General features: G+C 33.9%; 2 protein-coding genes across 4 annotated transcripts in view; one reads left to right on the forward strand and one right to left on the reverse strand.

Annotated features, from left to right (window-relative positions):
* Positions 1–25,195, forward strand: part of pip (heparan sulfate 2-O-sulfotransferase pipe) — a 530,582-nt gene that overhangs the window by 67,951 nt on the left and 437,436 nt on the right. The gene's annotated exons all lie outside the window — the stretch shown is intronic.
* The window catches only part of Nhe2 (Na[+]/H[+] hydrogen exchanger 2), a 123,945-nt gene that overhangs the window by 51,836 nt on the left and 46,914 nt on the right, over positions 1–25,195 (reverse strand). For both annotated transcript variants that reach the window (XM_074179048.1, XM_074179047.1), the window contains exons 2-5: positions 18,938–19,204; positions 6,963–7,416; positions 4,784–5,001; positions 3,623–3,915 (exon numbers count right to left, since the gene is read on the reverse strand). In XM_074179048.1, coding sequence (XP_074035149.1) covers positions 3,623–3,915; positions 4,784–5,001; positions 6,963–7,416; positions 18,938–19,204 — 1,232 coding nt within the window. The remainder of the gene's footprint in view (positions 1–3,622; positions 3,916–4,783; positions 5,002–6,962; positions 7,417–18,937; positions 19,205–25,195) is intronic.

Raw genomic sequence — 25,195 nt, forward strand, 5'->3', positions numbered from 1 at the left:
TTCGACCACATTGTCCTACATAAACACTATTACATTCCGAACACTCAAGCTTATAAACTCCAGATTTCTCCAACTTGTCCACCTTATCTTTGGCATTGAAAAGGAAATCAGAAGATAACCTGGCATGTGGTCTGAATGCCACTTCCACATAGCTTTTTCTGAAGAAACACGCGATTATCACTGTTCTTTTTCCAAAATATGTAAGAGTTATCCATTTCCTGATTTCTGGTTGTTTGACCTGAGGGTATATCAATCTGTACATGAATTTACGGCTTTGTTTTCTGACTAACTTCTGTATAGTATCTGCGTTGAAACAGTTATTGTGACCTATCTGTGTAATTATATCAATTTTCCTAGCTAGATTGTTAGCAGACAAGGCAGTGAGAATGCTCTGTGCAACATTGAATTGTAGGCAGCTAATTTATGACTGTCAGGATGGAAAGAATCGCTGGTAATGTCTGTATAGCTAGGTTTTGTGAAAACATTGAACTCAAATTTATTCTGATTGTGTGTAATGGTCAGGTCAAAGAAATTCATCTGTTTCTCGATCCCTGTTTCGGGTGTGAACTGAATGTTGCTATTGAGATTATTCATGAATGTCATAAATTGGTTCAGCTGTCGTGTAGTATATGATGAAAACTGAAATAATTTTTTTTTAATTCTCGAAAATGGCGCAAATTTTTAATTTCATAATAGGCTTGCACTCACGGTGAGTTCATTAAACGTATGATACCATAAACAAATACCCAAGGAAGAAGCAAGAAAAGAAAATAAAGAAAGGCTCACCGATTCGGATACATCTTTGTTTACTATTTGACTATTGTTTCAAGAGAAATTGTTTGACTTTATATTTGAATTTGGACAAATTTGTCACCTGCCAAACAATTGTAGATATCAATACCATCACGTAATATGGACTTTTTCCCAAAATTCGAACGTGATCTGATAGCGGAAAAAATTTTATATCGTCTTGTTCTATAGTAAAGGATGTTTCCTTGAGAAATAATTCTATTGAGATATTTTGTTTTTGATTTTACTGATGTTTGAAGTTACATATATATTCGAGTTATAAAGCCTTTCTATATCCGAAATATTATTTGGGTGGTATAAAGTGGCAGTTGCTTCAGAAATGATAATTTGAGCATACAATTCATGACTTTGTTTTGTAATATGTTTAATGGTTTCAAATAATTCACTCAAGCCGATCCTCAAACAGAAAGCAAATCATGTCATTTTGTAGGAATGTAGGCTTTCACGGCTGGCGTCAATGTTTTGTTTGGTTTTCGGGTTTTTGCCTTGGTCTCCTTTGATTACAATCTCCAAACTTTCCAACTGCAACTGCGTAGTCATCTTCAATGGCATGGTCGAAATACTCGTCTCGACGTGTCAACTGAAATTCTCATTTCTGCTTCGTCATTTATAGTGCTGATTTTTCAAGCACTTTTTGTACTGGCGGGTTCGCGCGGTGTGCCAGATATTTGGTAGATATGTTCTCTCTTCCATCCTGTTGAAGTTCTCTTGGTGTTTGTGTATTTCTATTGCTTCCAAATACATTATTGTTGAAAGATGATTCGACGTTGCTAGCCTCTCGAAATTTTCGAAAAGTATCTTGGTTTCTCCGTTGGGCACCTTATGGCCTAAATGATTACCTTTTTTTGATGACTAAAACATCAAGGAATGGGATTTGGAGGTTTTCTTCTAATTCCGTGGTGAACTGGATTTTTGGATGAAAGCTATTCAGTTCTGAAGTTCTTCTTTTCCATGACTATTACTCCATGACACGTTCGTTGTTCAGAGCCATGGAAAAGAAGAACTTCAGAACTTCCTGAATCATCCGAGTAGCTTTTATCCAAAAATCCAGTTCACCATATAATTAGAAGAAAACCTCCAAATCCTATTTATAGTCATCAAGGGAGGTAATCAACTAGGCCATAAAGTGAACAGAAAAAAACACACTTAGATCAATACCTACATAATGGATCCAACCAACACCCAAAACAGAAACGAACCATCATCAACACCTTAGTCAACAGAGCTTTGAGAATATGTGAAGAAAGGTACGTCAACGACGAAATGACACATCTAACAAATGTTTTACTAGCGAACGGCTACGACAGAGAAGACATAATTTGCGCCACGCGTCTAAGGAAGAAGAAGAGGAACACCAGTGAGGAGCAACACCAAGGCACTGTCTATCTGCCATACAAAGAAGGTGTCACCAATCGAATCGGGAAATTTCTAAAGAAGGAGAAATTAACACCGTCTTCAAACCAACGAGGACAATATCGAAGTATCTGAGATCAGCAAAAGACAGCAGAGATCCACTCAAATCATTGGGAGTCTACAGGATTCCAGGTAACTGTGGTAAAGTTTATATCGGTCAGACAAAAAGAAGAAATGGTACCCGCCTAGTCAAGCACAAACGGAGTTGCCGACTGAGATATACCGAGAAGCCTATTGTCGCTGGACATTCATTCTCCGACGGAGAACACAATATCCTCTTCGAAAATACCGAGAGGCTACCAACGTCGAATCATTATTCAACAATATGTATTTAGAAGCCATAGAAATAAAGAAACACCAAGAGAATTTTAACAAAAAGGAGAGAGAACATATCTACCAAAGATCTAGCGCACAGCATTGAAAGGCGCCAAAACGAAGCCATGTCATCCAAATCAGCACTATAAATGACATAGCAGATATGAGAGTCAGTTTTAGTTGACACGTCAAGAGAAGTACGGAAAACCAATCAAAACATGTAATTTTGAGAAGATTAACGAGAAATGAATGTTTTCCAAATATCTCGGTAAAATAAAAGTATAAAATATTCTATTCAATGGAGAATTTTTTCTGATTCAATCAATATAATCCTTCCAAATCACATTTTTATCGACAAAAATTTAAGAAAGTTGGTATTTTAGATTATTATCAAATGTAATTGGATTCATATTTTATTTAACTTTTGTTTTTGATATGAAAATGAAAGATAATTTTTCGAAATTCATCATAATTTTATCGTGCTTAATAAAAAATTCAATATAATTAATTTTTTTTGTTGTTCTGCTGAATACAGTTTTGAAAAACCTTCATAATGGAAAATAAATTTATATAATTCAAATACAATACATGATCTAGAATGAATCCTTGTGAAACACCCTGAGTGATGTTCGATGAAAAACTTCTAATATTTCGAATTTGAACATATTGCTATTTAACAATTGAATGATTTTTGAACCAAAAATGAATATTTCCCCTTACATCAATAGCATATGAGTCCTCTGAAAAAAAGTAGTGGTGACAACATCGAAAGTATTTCCATAGTTTTCATTTCCATCCAGTTTGATATCAATATTTATAATTGGATCTAATATAGCAACCTCTTTATACAGATAGCCTTGCAGAAACCTTATTCGATTCTGTAAAAACTTTAATAGTTTCAATAATTTTCCTAACATCTTAAAAACAGCTGAGTTGATGGTTTGCCTTGTACTTCTTTGATACCCATTCTCAAACTGTTCTTTATAAAATTAGAATTGGCACAAAAACAATTGAAAATATATCATCAGGTTTTTAACAAATTTTATCAGTTCTGCCATTGAGATGCGAATGTATCAATACTAACCCTTTCATGTATCCTTTCGTTCATCGTCGGTTTTCTCTTCTCGGCAGTTTTCACATTGAGAAATTTCACCAAGGGCTTTATGGATATTCCTTGAACGAAGACCGTGAAGTACACCACAACTATTGTTGTCGTCACGAACATGGGCTGAAGTTTTACGACTTTGGGATCTATCAGCAGAACAAGCGCAAATGCTACGGCTCCTCTGAGACCTCCGTAAGACATGACGAATTTTTCGACCGTACTCAGCTGGTGAAGTCGAAAACGATTGGCTATTGCTGTGAATATTATAACACCTAGAAGAAGGTGATCAAAATTAAATATACAAGCCGTGTTATGTTTGATAAAAAGACAGGTGGCGTGATATGTCAAATAAGTACTTTATTGTGAACCAATTGAAAAAGCTTTGTGAAATATGATAGTCCTTCGAAAAAAATACACAACCCAAATGATAACACTAATGAAGTCACACTACATGAGATTTTTCATTTATAGTAAATATAACTGGCATTTGATTTTGTCACTGACTTTCTTGACATCAGTTTTATACTTAAAGTTTTCCAGAACTTTGTTCAACCGAATGCATTCAAAACATGATTTAAAAAAATTAAGGGGCCTCCAGAATGTCTATTCTTTGGGGATAGTCTTTCTGGTTTCTCTATTTTAGTGCAAAATCATTAACTCGCATTCAACTCATCATTTTTTGAAAAATAAGCATATTTTGTTTTATTTTAGATCCTGTTCTATTCCTCTTCAAACTAAATATCTACATTTTCCAGTGGAAAAAATTAAAGGAGTGAGAGACATAAAAACAATGCATTCCCAATACATGAGATTTTGCAACTTTGACAAAAAATTGACCAATTGACCAGAAAAAATAAAGGACAATTCAAATATATGAGAAAAAATCTGCAGGTTTTGCAGTTATCAGAGGCAACTGGTCTGAATTAATTGTCTCATATGTGTTGAATGACCTTGTATACCAAATATTTTGAAATTCCAAAAAATTTTTATTTTTTATTCTATTTTTATAGATCTTCAACACGAATATGTGATCGTTTACTAGTTCAAAAATGGGTGGTTTCTAGTTGAGTAATTATAATTATATTTCTTGTTGAAAATGGAAAAAGTTTCGTTTTACTTCCTATCAATTTTCATACTTACCTACAACTCTATAAAATGAGCAGAATATAATCGTGAGCAGAACAAACCATGTATTCCAGTCGTAGTTATTGTTCACGGTAGCTACACCCAGAAACATAAAGATTATTGTTTCCGATGAACTGCTTAGCATTTTCATGGCGTACTTAATGGTTGTATGGGATTTGTTGGATATGTTGGCCTCTACATAGTTCTTCATAGTAATCCCACAGAAAGTTATCCTGAAATTAACATGTATGACACAATGACATTCAAAGTGACACTTTTCTGCTTTTCTTGTGCTAAAATGTATTAGAGTATAAACAGTTAACAACTAGTATCTTCACTTTCATCCATTTATATTTAATTAATTTCAACTGATTATATCCGACATACATTTATTTACCTATGGAAGATACCTCATAGACTTTAGTCTTGCAGAAGTTTCTCGTCAATTCAGCAGCAGGACCATACTGAAATCAGTCGAATAGATCACCTACAGATCGGTTTCGAGGTGTTACCTCCCATTAATGCAGGAAAGATCCGATCAAACAGCAGTGCGCCTGGGATTCGATTAATTTCAACGCGGCTCGACTGCATATATGAAACCTTCATCTGAAATCTAGCTAGTAATATCCCCATCTTGTGAACAGGGCCCTAAACGGGGAAGAAACATTCCATGTATCTGTTCTCTTTGAAGATTGTATCGAGGAGGAAAACATGCTGCTCAGCTTGCTGGTGGATGAACAAGAAACATCTGCAAGACTAACTTCTGTGAGGTATCTTTTATAAATGTCTGTCAAAAACAATGTCCAACGTGGTATTAGCTATTAGTTGTTTTCTGACAGACATTTACCAGAGCCTACTTTGTTGTAACATTGGGAGAGACGAATGTTTCAAAATTTCATTTCAAAATATTCATTTTCTTGAATACTCATGTGTTTTTGACACAATTTTCTACTAAATGGAATGGCAATGTGATAGAACTCCAAATTTTTAGGTGATGAAACACATTGAAAATTCAACTTCTGAAATGAATTTAGCGTTAGATTCACAAGACTTTTTTATTCAAGAAATTCTATATGAAAAGAAATGTACAATTGGATGATAAGATGAAATAAAATTTTTCCTCGCATTTCAATTCATTTCAACTGACAAAAACCTTAATACTGACAGTATGGAATGAAGCTCGAGTATAAATAAGCGTTTATAAAGTTACAAATGAAAAATTGCTCAAGAAAATGAAAATGATTATGGAAAACTTATTTATTTGAGAAATTCTATATGAAGAAGAAATGTATAATTGGACGATGAGATAAAAATAATTTTTCCTCTCATTTCCATTTCAATTGATTGCAACTGACAAAAACTTCAATATGGTATGGAAAGAAGCTCGAGTATAAGTGTGCGTTCATAAAATCAAAAATTTTTGGTGGCTATCCAATAGAAATATGGTCCGAGAAAAACAATTTTTGTGAAATACAAATGAAACGGTAGAACTCTGATTAATAGTTTATATATTTATGATTCAACTCCATATAAATGTAACACAAAATTCTCCTATTATTGAATCATACACTTAAATGTATCTTTCTGGGAGTATATCAAAATTTAATGGGATTTAACAAAAAGCTGGAAAGTTATGTTTTTTCCGCTGTGAATTAAATCTGAAAAACATGATACTGTATGGCTTCAACAGCTTCTTGAGGTGATGAAAATTACTGTCCCACGCATTTTTTTTGGCGTAGAGAAAGAATGCGGCATTCATCATCAAACGTTAAACGATTTCAAATATTATTTTCAGAAAAAGTCTACTTCAAGTCGAAAAACAGTATCCCACGGAAACCTTCACGAGTGTGTACTGTAGGTACAATGAACTATTCTGTAGTATCTTTTATGAAAAATATAAAACGCGTTTCGCTGCACGATAGCTTCATCAGTTACGGGTACATGGATACTCCATCTAATGATAAGTTAACATGAAAATTAGCCGAAAATTGATAATATCAATGGCATATCAGAGCACCTAATCATTTTGAATTCTTTCTTCCTTCCTATAAGTTTCTTGCAATTTTTTTTTCGATGTTTGAAGTTATTTCGTTCGTTCGCACGAACATGTCTATCTGATCCGTGATCATATATTACGCTCTATCGATTATTCACAAGTAACAGCATATCGTTTTTCATGTGCAACAATACTTACGCCAAAATACCTGACATGTGGAAGATCTCTGCGTTGAGGTAAGCTAAATAGGCCATCACAAATATGGAAATGGGTTCAATGACGCGCACCTCATTCGTATACTTGGTCACCAAAGCAGTTCCGAGGCCCCAAATCACTCCGATAATAGTACCGCCAACGGCCACCACCCAGAAGTTCAAGAATCCTGACACCACATCTATATACAATATATTTTCGAGGCCCATGTCGGTGTAGGATTCGAACAGATGGTACAAAACGACGGTCACAGCGTCATTGAGCAAAGACTCCCCGAACACCACTATATACAGAATCTCATTAACTTGAATTTCTTCGAATAGTGCTAACACAGCCACTGGGTCCACCGCGGAAATTAGAGATCCGAAAAGCAGCATGTCCAAGAGAGGAGTATCACAGGAGAACAGGCCTGTTAATCCCACTGCCCATAAGGAAACACCTGTAACATTAAAAGTTTACAAATTATTAATATAGGCACACATATGGAAAGAAAGTTCACCTAAATATATTACTAGTACATTCATTAGTATAATGTATCGTGCTCTGTTATATCAAGTAGACTATCTGATCATGATGCGATAATATAAAAGTAAAATTCGAAAAATTATACAGTCAAATGAACTTTGCAAGGTTTATAACATTTGTACCAATTTTCATGTCTTCAACCATTTGAAACGTTCAACAATAAAATATGTGAGTTTTTTTAAACAGCCTTCCCAATAGAAAATATCAAAATAAAAAACAAAGAACCGTAGATTTTTGCAGCTTTACGAATCTTCACTCTCCACTATATCAGAAAACATATTGTCAAAGACTCATTTGAAATTCAGTAAAACAAATATATGTTAAAGAATTCACCGAATGCTCAGAGAAAACAAAACAAAGGTTGGTATTATGATGATAGAATGAAGGAGTCTCATAATAGAATATCAGAAACTTATAAAATAGCGAACGAATTGACTGGTTTCATGAAGACTTTAATATCACCTGATTCAATACATAATTATTTTTGGTTAAGTACCTCTATGGTACTTAACCAGTACCATAGAGGTACTGGTTAAGTTAACAGCAACACTGGTGACGCAACGATGGCAGTATTTCGTGATTTAACAGAAGCATTTGACTGTGTAGATCACGGAATAGTGCTGCGGAAGCTCAGCCATCATGGAAATGATAATAAATGATTCCGCGTAAACAACATCAAATATAGAATAGGAGTACCTCAAGGTTCAGTTTCGGGGCCCCTAATGATTAATTTATACGATAACGACCTGACCACACTTAGCATCGCTGGTTCTTTTACTATTTTTGATGATGACACCACTTTGTTGTGGCATAATAAAAACTAGAGAGATCTCCATGAAAATGTCTGCAGAAATCTAGATAAAATAAAAATATGACTAGATTTAAATCTTTTGTTATCAATATGAAGAAGACAAACATATCATTTGAGTGCACCATTCTGGCACTGATGCTGGGAAATGATGCAGTGGAAACAAAAATAAGTTTTTAGATATAAACATAGGCAGAGACGTCAAATTTGAGGTGCATGTGAGAAATTTAAATAGAAAACTATCATCGAATTTTTATGCCCTTCGAATGGTCTCAAACGAGTTAGGGTAACCAGCATCCATTATTGATTGGCACTTTAGATATGAATTGATATTTTGGGGGGTATGCTGCAAAATAAACTGTTAGATATATATGCAAGGCAAAATAGGAGATGACTGTTTTTTCACTATCGACCTTACTTCTGTCTCATCTACATATATAATGTGAGTAATTCAAATAAAAAACTATCCTCGAATTGTTATGCCCTTCGAATGGTCTCAAATGAGTTAGGGAAACCAAACCGAAAAAAGCGTATCACTCCATTATTGATTCGCACTTGAGATATGAATTGACATTTTGGGGGGTATGCTGCAAAATGAGCTTTTAGATGTTTCAAATTCGATTCTCACCATTGGGATCTCGGAAAATATGAAAGATACGTAGATGGTTGCATTGAGGCAAAGTTGCGCATTCACCTGACTAACAATATGTCGTTGGAAAAGCTCTGAAAATCCAAGTATATCCGGAGATATCCGGAAAAAACAGAAATTTCGGAAAATTGTTTCTATTTCTTTCTGGCTTTATTTTTCGAAGGATTTGAAAATGAATTGCACTTCCACATTGTCACTTTTTTCCTGCTACATAATAGTGTTTTCAGATATGCTATCCGACGTTTCGTCTTTCGGCCACCATCATTTATTTTTTCTCATGGGCGCCACATTGAATTCTTTCTGTTTTGAATAGAACCAGATTTCACCTTTTCAATGATGTATCATGAGTTATCATTCTTTTTCGGAAAATTGAAGATATTGAAAAAAAATAATTCTTATCATAATAGGCTTACACTTTGATGTTTCTAAATTTGACTTTCAATTCGTTACACTCAATAACATTTTGTTATTGTACAAGTCATTGAATTTTTGGCGAAAAGTGGCTTTCACAAATAAAGGAAATAGAGATATGATACAAATTTATTACAAATACGATAGAAACAGTGTTAGGACATCGGAAATGTATTTGAACTTATATCCCAAAAGACGACAACCACATCGAGCTATATTCAAGTTATTGGATAAATGGTTCATTTGGAGAGCTATGGAAAAAATACGGAGACATAATGGACCACGAAACTAAAAAAAAATTGGTAATTGAGATATGTATGAGATAAGTTGGACATTGTGTCCTTTTCAATAAAAATTAATAATTTGCAGATAAACATGAACCCGGGGAAATCTACACGTCAAATTTCCTCCGAAATGAATATTTGTCGTATAAGTGCTTGGATACATCTCAAAAAAGCGGTTTGAAATATTACAAAATACACATATCTCAAAAAATGACATCCTGGTGATCCCGAAAGGCGATTATAATTTTGAAATTGGCTAGTAAGAGGAACTGATTTACCTGTTTTCCTGGAAAATGTAATTTGGACAGATGAGAGCACTTTTACGAATTGTGGGATATTCAACCGAAATTACGAACACATTTGGAGCATAAACAACTCCAGGCAGTTCCGAGAAATTCGACCTCAAGTGCGATTTAGTATTAACGTGTGGGCAGGAATTTACAAAGATAGAATTTTGGGTCCTCATTTATTTGACGGAATTCTGAATGGAGAAACCTAACACCAGTTTTTAATGTCGATGATTTGGATGATCTACCTTTGGCTAACTATAACAACATCTGGTTCCAACATGATGGTGCTCCACCGCACACTACCAGTCGAGTATCCAATCACCTGACCGAAAGGTTTGGTGACAAATGGATAGGGAGTAATGGGCCGGTGAAGTGACCAGCAAGGTCTTCAGGCTCAAGTGTTATGGATACATTCTCATGGGGTACACTGAAAAATAGAGTTTATGATCGGAGAAAATATCAAAATATTGAGAACCTTCAACATAGCATTGTTAGAGAGTTCGGAAGATTGAGGAGGAGGGAAATTAATCGTGCAGTGAATAATATTCGAACAAGAGCACAGCTGTATTCTTATGAACAAGGCCAGCATTTTGAGCATTTGCTATGATTTACTTTTGTCTTTACATTTCATTTAATTATTGTTATTTGTTCAAAGTTCTATTTTCATTGAATACTCAAAAACACCTCATTTATCAAATTTTGATTGTTGATTCTGTCTCCGTATTTTTTCTTCGGCTTTTCAAATGAACCAAACTCGTTGAGATTTTGATCCAATAACTTGAACATAGTTCGATGTGGTTGTCGTCTTTCGGTATACAAGTTTAAATACATTTCCGATGTCCTAATACTGTTCATATTTGTAATAAATTTTTATTCGTCATATCTATTTTTTCTTCATTCATGAAAGCCACTTTTCGCCAAAAATTCAATGACTTGTACAATAACAAAATGTCATTGAGTGTAACAAATTGAAAGTCAAATTTGGAAACATCGAAGTCAAAGCCTATTATGATAAAAATTAATTTTTTTCAATATCTCCAACTTTTCGAAAAAGAATGATAACCTATGATACATCATTGAAAAGGTAAAATATGGTTCTATTCAAAACAGAAAGAATACAATGTACCGCTCATGAGAAAAAATAAAGTTGATGATGGTGGCCGGAAGACGAAACGTCGGATAGCAAATCTGAAAACACCATTATGTAGTAGGGAAAAAGTGGCAACGTGTAAGTGCAATTTATTTTCGAATTTTTCGAAAAATAAAGTCACAAAAAAATAAAAACCCGGATATACTCGGAATTTCAGAACTTTCTCAACGACATATTGTTAGTCAGGTTGATGCGTAGCTTTGCTTCAATTGAACCATCTTCGTATTTCTCATAGTTTCCGAGATCCCAATGGTGAGGATTGAATTTGAAACATCCTGTATATGCAAGACTAAATAGAAGATGACTGTTTTTTCACCATCGGCCTTATTTCAGTTTCATCTACAAGAACAAAAATAAGATATTAATAAGATAAAGATAGGACTGTATTATCTATCAGATTTTGATGCAGTGTTTGGAACCTTTGGTGTAGTAATGAATATTATGAATTTGGTGTTGGGAAAAAACTTCAGTAATATTCATCTAATTCAAAAGTTTTGTCCGTTTAAATGTCATGTGTTTTTGTGGCTCCATATCTCAATATTCATTAATTCTACTGCATCGTGGTGTATATCGATCGTTAGAGGATTTTGTACTCTATATATTTATGCTGTTCATTTTTTCCAAAATTTAATTTATTGCCTATTTTCAGCTCATTAATGTCGTCAAGTGATTACTGTCGTTAAGCGATTTTCGGCCAATTTTTCTCTACGAATTCAAATTAAACCAAATCACTGCAGAAACAGCTCGCAAAATTTCCCAGGCATTTGGCAATGATGGTATTAATGAACAACGTTAGTTTGCGAAATTTCGTTAGGGAGAATTTTGCCTCGAAGTAGTTAACCTACATTAATCCTGGACGAGGATTCAAGGACCCTGGTAGAGACTGACCCACCACAAACGATGCGTGAGATGGCGGAAGAACTGAGCGTCAGCTCCCGTGCGGGTTCTGATGGTTTAAAATGTACTGGAAAGATCAAAACGCTCGAAAAGTGGGTGCCCCACGATTTGAATGATCGACAGAAATTGTCACGTTTCGAAGCCTGTTCTTCTTTGCTTTTGCGCAACCAAAACAATCCGTTTTTGGGTCGGATACTCACGTGTGATGAACAGTGGATCCGTCCGCACGTTTCACAAATCACTGTCTGAGAATTAAACGAATTGAGCGTCGAAGTTCTGCTTCATTCACCATACTTCCCTAACTTTCTCACCAGTACAACTTTTGTTTGCAATTCCGGATCAGGTAAAAACGGCTTCCGTCGCCTTCATCAAATCCCGAGCACACAGTTTTCATGCTGACGGCATTAATTGACTTGGGTTACATTGGCAAAAGTGCCTTGATTCAAATGACGCTAATTTCGATTAAATTGAACAAGAATTCACTGAGATATTACAGATTGAAATAGATTCATAAAAACGGACAAAACTTTTGAAACAACCGAATACAATGAAATAGAAGTGTTAAATGAACTCAGCAATAACAACAGTCAAAACAAATATTCAACAAATTTCTGGAACTGAAAAAGGTATATGATGAAATCGGTTGATATACACTTGATATCGGTTGATATACACTTGATAAAAATCAATGACAAACGTATATTCATTGAACAGTCTACATAACCGCAACACGTATTCAATTATAAATACCTTCTTGAGGAGTATTTGTGATGCCCTGTTAGGAACCTTTGGTGTAGTAATGAATATTACTGGTGTTTTTTCCCCAACACCAAACCGTTATTTTAACACCTCGACACGTGTTTCGATCACCAAGTATTCATCTTCAAGAGGAAAATCAAACTAATCATACTAACAAAGCTATCCCCATTTATACCATAGATACCTGTTCCAGGGACCTACGTCTTGAGTGTTTTAAATTAATTTTACAACGTGTCCTTATGTATTAGTCAGGTGAATCTAATAATTGAAATATTAAAGGCTATATAAAATAAATTTCACATGTTGCCTTATCTACTAGTCTTCAATAAATTTTACAATGTGCCCTTATGTGATAGTCATGTAAATCTAATGAATAAAATATTATTTTAACATGGTACATAGTACACTATTAGGTATTGGTCCACCATCACCATTCATAATATTATGATGTTTACTCATTTCTACACTCTCATAGGCATCTAGATGCCTGTTGCAAAATTTGATAAGCGACTGCTGATTTTTTAGGTCTCCCATATTTTAAGTGTGCTAAGTATTCCTTATATCTTTTTTCAATAGATCGTTTTGATTGTCCATAATATTTTGCATCGCAGTCCTTATATTCAACTAGTTGTTGCCCGCGGCTTCGCCCGCGTAGAATTTGGTAGTTATAGTACTAATTAGTACTATGTTGCTGTATCACTGCTGTTCCAATGTTTTGACAGAATCAGAATCAACGAACTTAGGCGTGCGCAGCGTTATAGAACAGTGCTTTCAAAAAATTGTTCTACAGCGCCATCTAGTGGCGAGTTACAGAAAAACTGATAGCCTAAAAACCTTCTCTATGAAAAATTATACATGTAAAGTTTCACCAAGATCGGTTGAGCGATGTAGAAGTTTATCACTTACCAATCAACCAACCAACCAATAAACATCTATTTTTATATATTACATTTCGTAAATTCCAGACTTTTCCAAATTCTCGACTTTGTCTTTTGGACTTCCTAAACGGCTCTGTAGTGTATGTCTTGTTTTAAAAACCAACTTTATACCTAGTTCCTTGAAAATCTGTCCAAAGTTCTTCGTGTATTGGTGGTATAGAACTGATATATATTTATCTTGGTTTTTGTACTTTGTGGAAGTCGAGATTTCGTTCATTCTCAACCTAATAAACTTCTCCTTCCTTATTATGTCATCTACAATACCCCTCGGGAAACCGTTAGAGGCTGCTATTTCCTGTAGTGTACATTTTTCTTTTGTGAACACCAATTTTGAGTGGTTTATCAAAATTTACACTTTAATTACTCAAAAACGTGAGATTCCATGTTTCATTGATAAACGAAAAAATTGCAAATCGAAATATACTACTATAATAAAGCAAGTAAGTTAATAAAGTTAATATTTAATAAGACATCTACAATATTTTGAAAGGTTGTAGAATCTTCTTCAAATAATATTTGTAGATGCCTATTTATTGCTGTTTTAAAATGTTTATCTTATAAGAAAAACAAGGACAAAATAATAAAAACTCAAATGAAAAGATTACAGTCACAGGGTTTTTTTCTGTAAACAAGTACAAGAATATGCCGATGCTGACATAATTAAGACCTCGATAGAAATTGCCCGAGATACTAATAAAACTGTAATTGTTATAAGTCGAAATATTGATCTTTCGGTCCTTTTTAATCAACTAAATTCAAATAATCATGACATTTGTTTTCTGAAACCAAGTTCTGGAAATGTAAAGGATCTATTTTTCACATCTAATCCTTCAAAAATATTGTTGCATTTATGAATTGTTTTTCCAGTGCGATACAACAACTAAATTTGCCGAAAAAGGAAAGAAAATTATTGTAAACTCATTACTAAACGCTAAAAATATGTTAAATTTGACCAATGTCTTTTTATAAGAAAGGTGCAATTAAAGAAGATATAAAAAAATGGATTACAATTAAATAAATCTATTTATAAAGATAAAAATTAAAAAATAACACTGAATCAAATAGGATTTCAAAAATATCAATTGGCAAAAATTAAATCATCATTCATTTTGGGAAACTTCCCACCCACAGAAGAAGTAGCAGAACAACATTGTTACAGGGCATATTATAGCTGGTTAAAATAATATTTTATTTATTAAATTCATCTGACTATTACACAAGGGCACATTGTGAAATTAATTTAAACAAGTAGATAGGGTAATATTGTGAAATTGAATTTTATATATCTTATAATATTTCAATTATTATATTCACCTTCTTACTATTATATAAGGACACATTGTAAAATTTATGTAAACTAGTAGATAAGGCAATATGTGAAATTAATTTTATATAGCTTATAATATTTCAATTATTAGATTTACCTGACTATTACATAAAGACACGTTGTAAAATCAATTTAAGACAAGTAGATAAGGCAAATTGTAAAATTAACTTAAGACACTCAAGACGCAGGTACCTGGAACAGGTATCTATGGTATGAATAGGGAGACCTTTTGTGGGATAGTTTGATCTTCCTCCTGAAGATGATCACTTGGTGATCGAAACACGTGTCGAGGTGTTGAAATAACGGTTTGGTGTTGGGAAAAACTCCAGTGATATTCTTAAAGAGTGTTCAAACGAATTATTCCTTTAATAAGTATGCCTGAAGGAGCTTTTGTATAGTAAAAACACGTGTTGCAATTTCGTAAACTGTTTAGTGAAAATCTCACAATTGAGTTTTATAGTTGTACAAACGGTCAAAATATTATTAGAAATAATGATTTTGGTTTTATATACCAATCGATATTTTGCGCTGTGGTCAGTACTATACGGCATTTAATTAAAAATGATTTGACTTTTTCGGTTTATTAGAAATATTTTCTAAAATATATACCTCTGAAACTATTTTGATATAACTCCCAGATGAAACGTTTTAAGTAATTGATATTCGGTGATCAAAATTGGATTTTTCAGCATTTAACTAAAAACTGTTTCTACTTCGATATCATATGTAAAATCTAGTATATTATGATGAATTTTGAGACAGAGGAATGAAATGAATTCAAAATGGATAAGAAGATATGACCAATATTGTATTCGCCATTAGGGAGGACTTTGACTTTTTTTTACATGTCAAGTGACAGTCAAATCTTTTTGGTGGGGGTTCTTTTATTCGAAAAATATTACTGGAAACAGACATGACATTGAACTGAAGTCTGAAGGACCTTTGTAGAAGGTTATTTTGAAAAAAACTGGTTCCATATCTGTGAAGCAAAACTGAAAGTAATGGAGTGATGAAAGTTGTTTTCACCACAATAATGGTCAATGATTGTTCTAAATTGATTTACTGCCAACGAAAAGTTACCTAAATATGTTTGTTTGAAGGTGATTGACAATGTTTCATGATGAATTTCACTAGTTCGGACTTTCATTGTCTACTATATAAAATGATTTGAAATCCCTAACAACTAAAAAAGAATAATTACAAATGAATAGTTGAAAATAACAATTATATTAAGCAAAATAAACCTGAAATGAAATAATAGTGAAATAAAATACGAGTAAAAATAGAACAATTGAATAAATAAAAATAAAGAAAAGAAAAAAAAAAAAAAAGAAAAACTGGAGAGATTCCAAGTCACGTTAGTTAACGACGTTTCGATTGTTAGTATCTACAATCGTCTTCGGGTGATGACTGGACTGATTCCTCCGAGAGATGACTATTTATAGGTCGTTCGAGTACTTTCCCTTATTCCCGCTTTCCATTTTCCGCTTCACTGGTTCCGTGGGAGATGACCGGTTGGCGGGAGTTGGCCATTTTTCGCTTGATGATGGGTTTCCATATGTTGCGTATTTCTACGCTGGCTTAGCTGAATACGTTGTTGGACAACATGTATGCAGCTTCCTTGAATTTTCTCCTAAACCAATGTTCCTTTCTGTGCAAGATCAAGATCAGCTTGGGACCACTCGATGTTATGTTGATGGGTCCAAACATGGTCTGTTATTCCTGATTTGCTGGTTTCCCCTCGCTGTGTGTGTTGGAATCTCTCCAGTTTTTCTTTTTTCATTTCGTTATTTTTATTTATTCAATTGTTTTATTTTTACTTGTATTTTATTTCACTATTATTTCATTTCAGGTTTATTTTGCTTAATATAATTGTTATTTTCAGCTATTCATTTGTAATTATTCTTTTTTAGTTGTTTCAGGGATTTCAAATCATTTTATATAGTAGACAATGGAAGTCCGAACTAGTGAAATTTACCTAAATATGTTATCATGGATTTTCATCAACTGTCGGTCATATCAATATCATGTGTTAGGCGTTTAGTTTTCAAAAACTTTTCAAGTGTATAGTTATTATAAATCCATTTGCATACCAGCAGTTGATTAATCTTCTACCGAAGACGATTGTGGATATTAACAATTGAAACGTCGTGAAGTAACTTGGTTCGAAATCCTTTAATTTTAATTTAATTTTGATTGTTCAATTTTCTTTTGTCAAATTTTCATTTATTGCAATTTCATTTCAAGTTTTTTTGCTTAATATACCTAATTGTTATTTTCAGCTATTGACTTTAATTTTCAATTGTATTTGTTCTTTCAAGGATTTCAAATCATATTTTATTATACTAGACCAGGGTCTCCAAACTTTGAAGTCTTCGGGCCATAATGATTTTTCAGTTTGTTCCAAGGGCCAATTTCTGCCCTTAACTATATTTCTAGACTAGGATAGTCGCAAAGTGCGTGACCTAAGCAAACTTACGCTTTTTTTGCATTTCAATTACTATTGTGTATTGTGACACTTAACGACACCTAGTGGCGAGTAGTGGTACTATGTACTATCTTTTTCAGCTACCCGCTAGGTGGCATTAGGCGTAATTAAATATTTGGAATTACCGCGTTGGTTCGAGAAAGTTCTGGTTCTAGCTAGTGTATTCCGATCACCTCGAGATGGCAGTAATAATTGCATATAAAAAGGCTAGTGACGCAAGTGCGAGTTAGTCTGCGTAGGAAAGGCGAAGGAAGCGAAACTGTCTCTTGTGAAATAAAGTAACACCCGTCAATAAAAGTATTTTGATTTTACTTATTGTTTTTATGTGTGATTTGTTAGTATGGAAAAGAAGCGAAAAATCGACAGTGAATTCAGAACGTTCCAAGAAAAATGGAACTTAAAGTATTTTGTGATTGAATCCAGTAATAAGGCGCTATGTTTAATTTGTAATGAAACCATGGCTGTTCTCAAAGACTATATATATCATTAAACGACACTATGAATCGAAACATTTTCAAAGTTACTCCAAGTATACAGAAAGTTTTCAGAAGGAAAAATTTGAAGTTTTGAAACGCGGACTCAAATCGCAGCAATCTTTGTTTACCAAAGCGAATACTGAACAAGAGTCTGCAACTCGCGCCAGCTTTAGTGTGGCCCTGGAAATTGGAAAACGTGGCAAACCATTCACCGATGGAGAAATGATAAAAGAATGCTTGATTGCAGTAGCCGAAGAAATATGTCCCGAAAAGGTAAATTTATTTAAAAGTGTCAGTTTGTCAGCAAACACCGTGGCTCGGAGGGTGCAAGACATCACAGAAAATATATCATCTCAACTGTCTGACAAAAATGGACATCATGAGTGGTTTTCTCTAGCATTGGATGAGTCAACGGATGTGTCAGATACTGCTCAGGTGTTGATTTTTATTCGCGGAGTAGATAAAAGTTATGAAGTGTATGAAGTACTTCTTGATATTGATAGTATTCACGGCACGGCAACTGGGGCAGATATTTTTAAGGAAGTTGAAAATGCCAATAATAAAAAGAACCTTTGATGGAGAAATTTGAATTCTATAACAACTGATGGAGGCAAAAATATGTATGGTAAAAATAAAGGAGTGGTTGCACTTGTGTCAAAGGCTGTAGAAAATGATGGTGCTTCAAAACCTTTAGTCTTACATTGTATCATTCATCAACAGTCCTTGTGCGGAAAATGTTTGGATATGTCTGAAGTTCTAAAACCAGTCATATCAGTTGTTAACTTCATCAGATCCACTGGGCTGAATCACCGACAATTCCGCGAGTTTGGAGACCCCTGTACTAGACAATGGAAGTTCGAACTAATGAAATTTAAAAATATTATATTCTGAAAATACAGTAATTCCCCAATAATCATCTTGTACATCTTGACAATGTAACGTAACAAAAAATACCAACCTATAGTTAGAGTATTAAAAATAGTGCCTATGACGGCAAACAACAGAATAGTGCCGATGTGGTCAAAAAAAAGTCTATTAGGCATGAAGTAGCCGGCATCCAGGATGATCGGTGGAAGCATATAAAAGAAGAATGTGTCCGGCGTTAACGGCGACATGTGGACGCTGTCCGTCACGTGGACCAGGATGACGCCGATCACAACTCCCACGAAAATGAGTAGGCACGATTCGGGAAATATTTTGCTGAGCTTTGGAGCCATATGGAAACCTGAAACAAAGTAAAGTCGATAACAGAACAGGAAACCGAAATAAGCTTTTAAATTTATTTCATGTACGAACATTTGGAAATAATGAGAAGTTGGTAATATAAATTTGCACTAATGTAATGTATTTATTGATCATCCATTTTGATTACAAATCTGAAAACATATGTAGATTTATTCCTGATTTGTCTTTAGATAATACTAAAACCATTAGACCGAGGGGTTTTTCGTTCATCAAAAACGACTTATTGAAACCGAACTTGACAACAAAGATATCCTTCGAAAATACTTGAAAAATGCAAAAAACGTTGAGGCGTCGTATTGACGGCGGCTGCATGCAAAAATCTAATACATTTTTACTAATACTCAACGGTGACATTTTGAACTCATTTGCTTGTAAAAAAGTAAAACATTAATGAAAATATATGATAGAATTGGCTTGATGAAAATATATAAGTAGCGTATTCCAAAAACAGCTTATTGTCAGATTTGCTCTAAAAAATTTTACAAAAACGCAACACGTGTTTCGCGATACAATAGCATGTCTTTACTAACAATATTCTACATATTCAATTCTTAATATACCTTATTTAACAATTTGAAGTACCTACGTTTCAAGTACCTACCTGATTTTTCCTAAGTTTGTAATGAATTAAAATACCTGAGCGTATGTTCCACATTTGAAAAAATATTTATTAACGGTGAATTATTCAATTCTAATTGATCATTCAGTAAATTACCCGAATTTCTGAATCTATCGATTTCTGAACATTCTAGAAGATTGAGTTTCAAACTCTTTTCTTCTGAATGTAACACGTAGTATTCATGATTGAAATCATGTCCTTCTGGTAATAGGTGGTTTGCAAATGTGGAATTGGTCTTTCTATTTAAAAAACTACTTCTATGCTTTGTAATTCTTCGGGAAAATATTCTCCCTGTTTGGCTAATATATAGTTTTGGGTGAGATCCACAAGTCAGATTATACACTCCTGATCATTTCGACACCGAAGTTTTGTCTTTAATGTTTTTTAATAAATTTACTTAGACTATTATTCGTTCTATAAGGTACTTTTACGCATTCTTTCTTCAAAAAACGAGCAATTTTATTGGTTGGTTCACCATGTATGACAATGTCCTATTCACCGAAATATGACAATGTTCTATAACTGACGTTATCATATCTTGAATTTGGATAGACCAGGTCCATGGCTTGCTTTTGTAGTTTTTTGGAAAGTGGCTGTGATGCATACTATTGAATATAACAATTTCATGCTGGTAAGGGTGAGTGGAGGAATTATGTATGATAATGTCCCTGTAAGATGGTTTGTGGAAAATTGCAAATTCATGTTTATTGTCATTTTTCGTAATGGTTCAGTCAAGGTAATTTACTGAATTATTTACCTTCCTTTCAGTGGTGAATTTTATCAACGGGTGGATGGAATTGACATATTCAATGAATCATCTATATAATATCTCAGTCTGTTTTACTGGTACAGATAGGCAATTAGGCAAGTTCATTGAATCCAATTCCATGAAAGACCAATTCCACATTCGCAAACCACCTTTTGGCAGAAGGACATGAGTGCATTCATGAATACGATGTGTTACATTTAGAAGGAGGAGTTTGAAAGTTACGGAAGCGTAGAAGGGCCACAGATTATTTGTTCATTTGATCCACAATAATTTCGACTTAAAAGTCGAAATTTCGACTTTTATCTCGTAATTTCGACTTTTATCTCATAATTTCGACTTTTAGCTCATAATTTCGACTTTTATCTCGTAGTTTCGACTTTTATCTCGTAATTTCGACTTTTACGTCATAATAATTTCGACTTTTATCTCATAATTTTGACTTTTATATCGTAATTTCGACTTTTATCTCGTAATTTCGAATTTTATCTCATAATTTCGACTTTTATCTCGTAATTTCGACTTTTATCTCATAATTTCGACCTTCATCTCATAATTTCGACTTTTATCTCGTAATTTCGACTTTTATCTCATAATTTCGACTTTTATCTCGTAATTTCGACTTGAAAGTAATGATTTTGACTCAAAAGTAGAAATATGGTTCCTTGAGTGCATAATAATTTACTAAGAGGTGATGTTAAGGAGGTTCGTGAAATTGTTGTGTGATCGAAATTTCAATGGAAATATGTGGTTGAAAGTGGGATCAACCTCAAGCGACCCTAAGGTTAGCGAAAATCATTAACTCTGAATCAATCAATACTTTCAACGATAATCATTTGGAACTGATGTTGAAACAAGAACACACTATTTATTATTTGTCATCTTCACACTTGACAAAATTTGTAATTTTGAAGATAATTGGAGGATATTTCTTAAAAGGAGGATGTCCCAGAACTTTACGAACCGATATGGGCACTGAAAATGAAGTAATGGAGAGGATACAAAAAGCCTTTCATGAAGTATTTACTGAATCAACAAATCAACCATGTTTTTGTATGGAAAAAGCATGCACAATCAAAGGATAGAATATTGGTGGTCTATATTACGTTAACATAATGCACAATACTGGATGAATTTATTTCAAACCTTAATAGAAGACAATTTATTTGATGCATCATTTTCGGACAAGTCTCTAGTTCAATTTTGTTTCATACCATTAGAACAAGTAAGAGATGAATTGTTGTTAATGAATTTTTAATTATAATTTTTATTTCAGTGTGATCTTGATCAAGTATGTTTTGAATGGAATATTCATAGAATACGAAAAACAAGAAATGCTGTTGCTCCAGCAGGGAGGACAAGTATATTGTATGCGATGCCTTCCCTTTATGGAGTTACAGATCACCTCACCAAGATTCCATCATTCGCTTTTAAACATTTTTCGTCGGAGTGTACATATCCCCGGACAGCCTGTGATGAAGATTTTTGAAATTATGTTCAATTTTTATGAAATAAATAATTACACAAGGTCCCTAGATCCTTATGCCACAATTGAATTATACATTAACCTGAGAAGTGAATAAATTATGTTATTTGAAAAAATTTTAGATTGATAATTATGCATTGATATTATTCAGTACCTTTTTGAAAAAGTGAATGCTTTCCGCAGGAGTAGGAGAAAGTCGACTTTAAGTCGAAATTATTGTGGATCAAATGAACAAATAATCTGTGGTCCTTCTACACTTCCGTAGAAAGTCAATCTTCTAGAATGTTTAGAAATCAATAGATCCAGGAATTCCTGCAACTTACTGAATGATCAATTAGATTTGAATAACTCCCCGTTACTAAATGTGGAAACTGGCACATTAGCTCAGGTAATTTAATTTAGGTATATTGAGCATTGACTATGTATAATATAGTTAGTAAAGACACACCCGAAGAAGCCATTGTATGGCGAAACACGTGTTGCATTTTTGAAAAATTGTTTAGTGAAAATCTCACAATAAAATGTTTTTTGGATACGCTCATGAATGAAAACTCAATTTTTCAATGACTAAAAATAATTAAGAACTAATAAAATTTCAATTGTGAGATTGAATCAGAAGACAAATCAAGGATTATAAAAAATATTTCTTGACCACTTTGAGATCCACCTTAATAATATGTACACTTTATATAAGAGAAATTTTTTGATACGGGAATTATAGAAAAACACATTTTATTTCAGGTGATTTGAATTTTAATATTTTGTTGACAAGTATTGGTTTCATGGGAATAAAATAATTCAATAATATTCTAAACGGCCACAAGAGGCTCTTAGATTTAATAATTAGTTATATTCATTTGGCGGTAACTCGTGAAGATTGCCTTGAGTAATTGAAGAGTAATGTATAAACATCAATATTCATACTGTACGCTTCGAAATCGAAAATCATACAACTCCAAGAAAACTAACTATTTAAACTATACAATACTTTTTTTCTTGCCGGATAGACGTTTTTTGAACAGTGCTTTCACACCAGATCTTATGAAATTCATGACGTTACTGTCCCAGTCAATGAAAATTTCAAACGAATGTCTAACCTGGTATACATGTTACATTATTGGCCTGATTTCAGAGAAAAATATTAAGTAAGTACAAATTGAAGTTAAATAAATACTACTTATCTGCAAGCATTCGAATCCCTTCGATCAACAGTTGAACAACGAATTAGAGAAACTTATGATATGATCAGTATTTACCAAAAATAACAGTTCAATTGGGCAGTCATCCAAAGTCTTTTTGGTTGATCATTCACCAAATAAATAATACCTACGTCTAGAATTTTGAGTTCGAAATATCATGAAGGTGTTACATATATGTATTTCATCAGTTCGGACTTCCATTGTCTAATATTATATAAATTGATTTGAAATCCCTGAAAAAATAAAAATAAAAGATTAACCGAAAATAACAATTTTATTAAAACAAAAAATTGAAATTACAAGGAAATAACAAACAAGCTACACCAGAAAATAAAAAATTGAAATATTGATAAAAGCTGAAAATATGAAAATAAAAAAATATTATTAACAAAAATGAAAAATAAAAATAAAAATTGAAAGATTCCAAACCAAGTTACGTCACGACATTTCGATTGTTAGTATCCACGTTCGTCTTCGGGTGATAACTGGATTTATTCCTCCGAGATCTGACTGTTTATAGGTCATTCGGGTGCTTTCACCTATCCCTCTTTCCTCTTTCCGCTTCATTGGTTGTAGCGGGAGATGACCGTTTGGCGGGAGTTGGTCGTTTTTCGCTTGATAAGAGGTTTCCATATGTTACGTATCTCTACGCTAGCTTGACTAAATGCGTTGTTGGACAACATATACGCGGCTTCCTTGAATTTTCTCCTAAACCAGTGTTCCTCTTTGTGGATGATTTCAGCTTGAGCCCACTTGATATTATGTTGATGAGTCCAAACATGCTCTACTATTCGAAAGTGGCGATCCCATTGGCAGTCCCTTATCTTGTGTAAAAAATTCGTCCTTCAGTTGGAAGTAACAGTTTCCTAGTAATTCCATGATTACTTGTATCGGTAAGTTTGTTCTATCTTTCAGGTCTGCATCTTCGGATAGCTTCTTCTGTATGATTTGAAGTGCTTCTTCGACAGGAACGTTGGTGTAGAGGCTATCCATATCGAAACTGATCAGTTGATCCAGCTCTTTCACTTCGATTTCCCTTAGTAGTTCAACGAAATGTCTTGAATTTTTCACAAAAGATGATGTTTTACCTTGCAATGGTTCAATTATTGGTAGTAAAAACCTTGATAAGTTCTGAGTGGCTGAATCTCTGGAGCTAATGATCGGTCTGAGCGGAACATCCTTTTTGTGGATTTTGGGTAGTCCATACAAGTGAGGTGGCTTACTGTGGTGCGGTCTTAGCGATGATCGCTCTTTTTCCGAAAAATAGACTTGGTGTTTTTTCAAAGTCTGGTACAACTTCCTTTCAATTGATGTAGTAGGATCTCTTACAATTTTCGTGTATTTTCCTTTCTGAAGCACCTCTTCGATCTTCTGTTCGTAGAGATCAGTATCCATCACAACAGTAGCGTTTTCCTTATCTGCAGGTAAGATCTTGATGGTGTCAGGGCTCTTTGTTCTTCATGGCTGACGTTAGGAGTTGGAACTGGTTCTCGATCAAGCTGTTCTCTGATTTTCAATCTGAATTATTCTGCCTCGATCTGATCCATAAGGGAACTGGTGGATTCTATTGCAGTTATTATTTCCAAAGTGGGCACAGATGTTGGTGCAATGGCGAAGTTTAGACCTTTCCTCAACAAAGATTCCTCTACGTTCGTGAGCGGGCGGGAACTCATGTTGATGACGTTGGTGGCTTCATAGTTGTCCTATTCTCGTTCTGCATTTGGACATTGTTTCCTCACCAACTGTCCCCACTTCCTGTTGTGGGTATTCTCCATGTCTAGTCGGATCTTCAAGCACGTGCTTTCAATCTTGGCAAAGATTGGTCCATGATCCTCTTCCAAGGTCTCTCTTCTTATTTTTTCAAATCGTTGTTGCATCGTGCATCAGAGTTGACCTCTTCC

Source organism: Leptinotarsa decemlineata, unplaced genomic scaffold (assembly GCF_025532065.1).
Source record: "Leptinotarsa decemlineata unplaced genomic scaffold, Ldec_3_MD MMD2_tig00004307_RagTag_RagTag, whole genome shotgun sequence".
Lineage (NCBI taxonomy): Eukaryota > Metazoa > Arthropoda > Insecta > Coleoptera > Chrysomelidae > Leptinotarsa > Leptinotarsa decemlineata.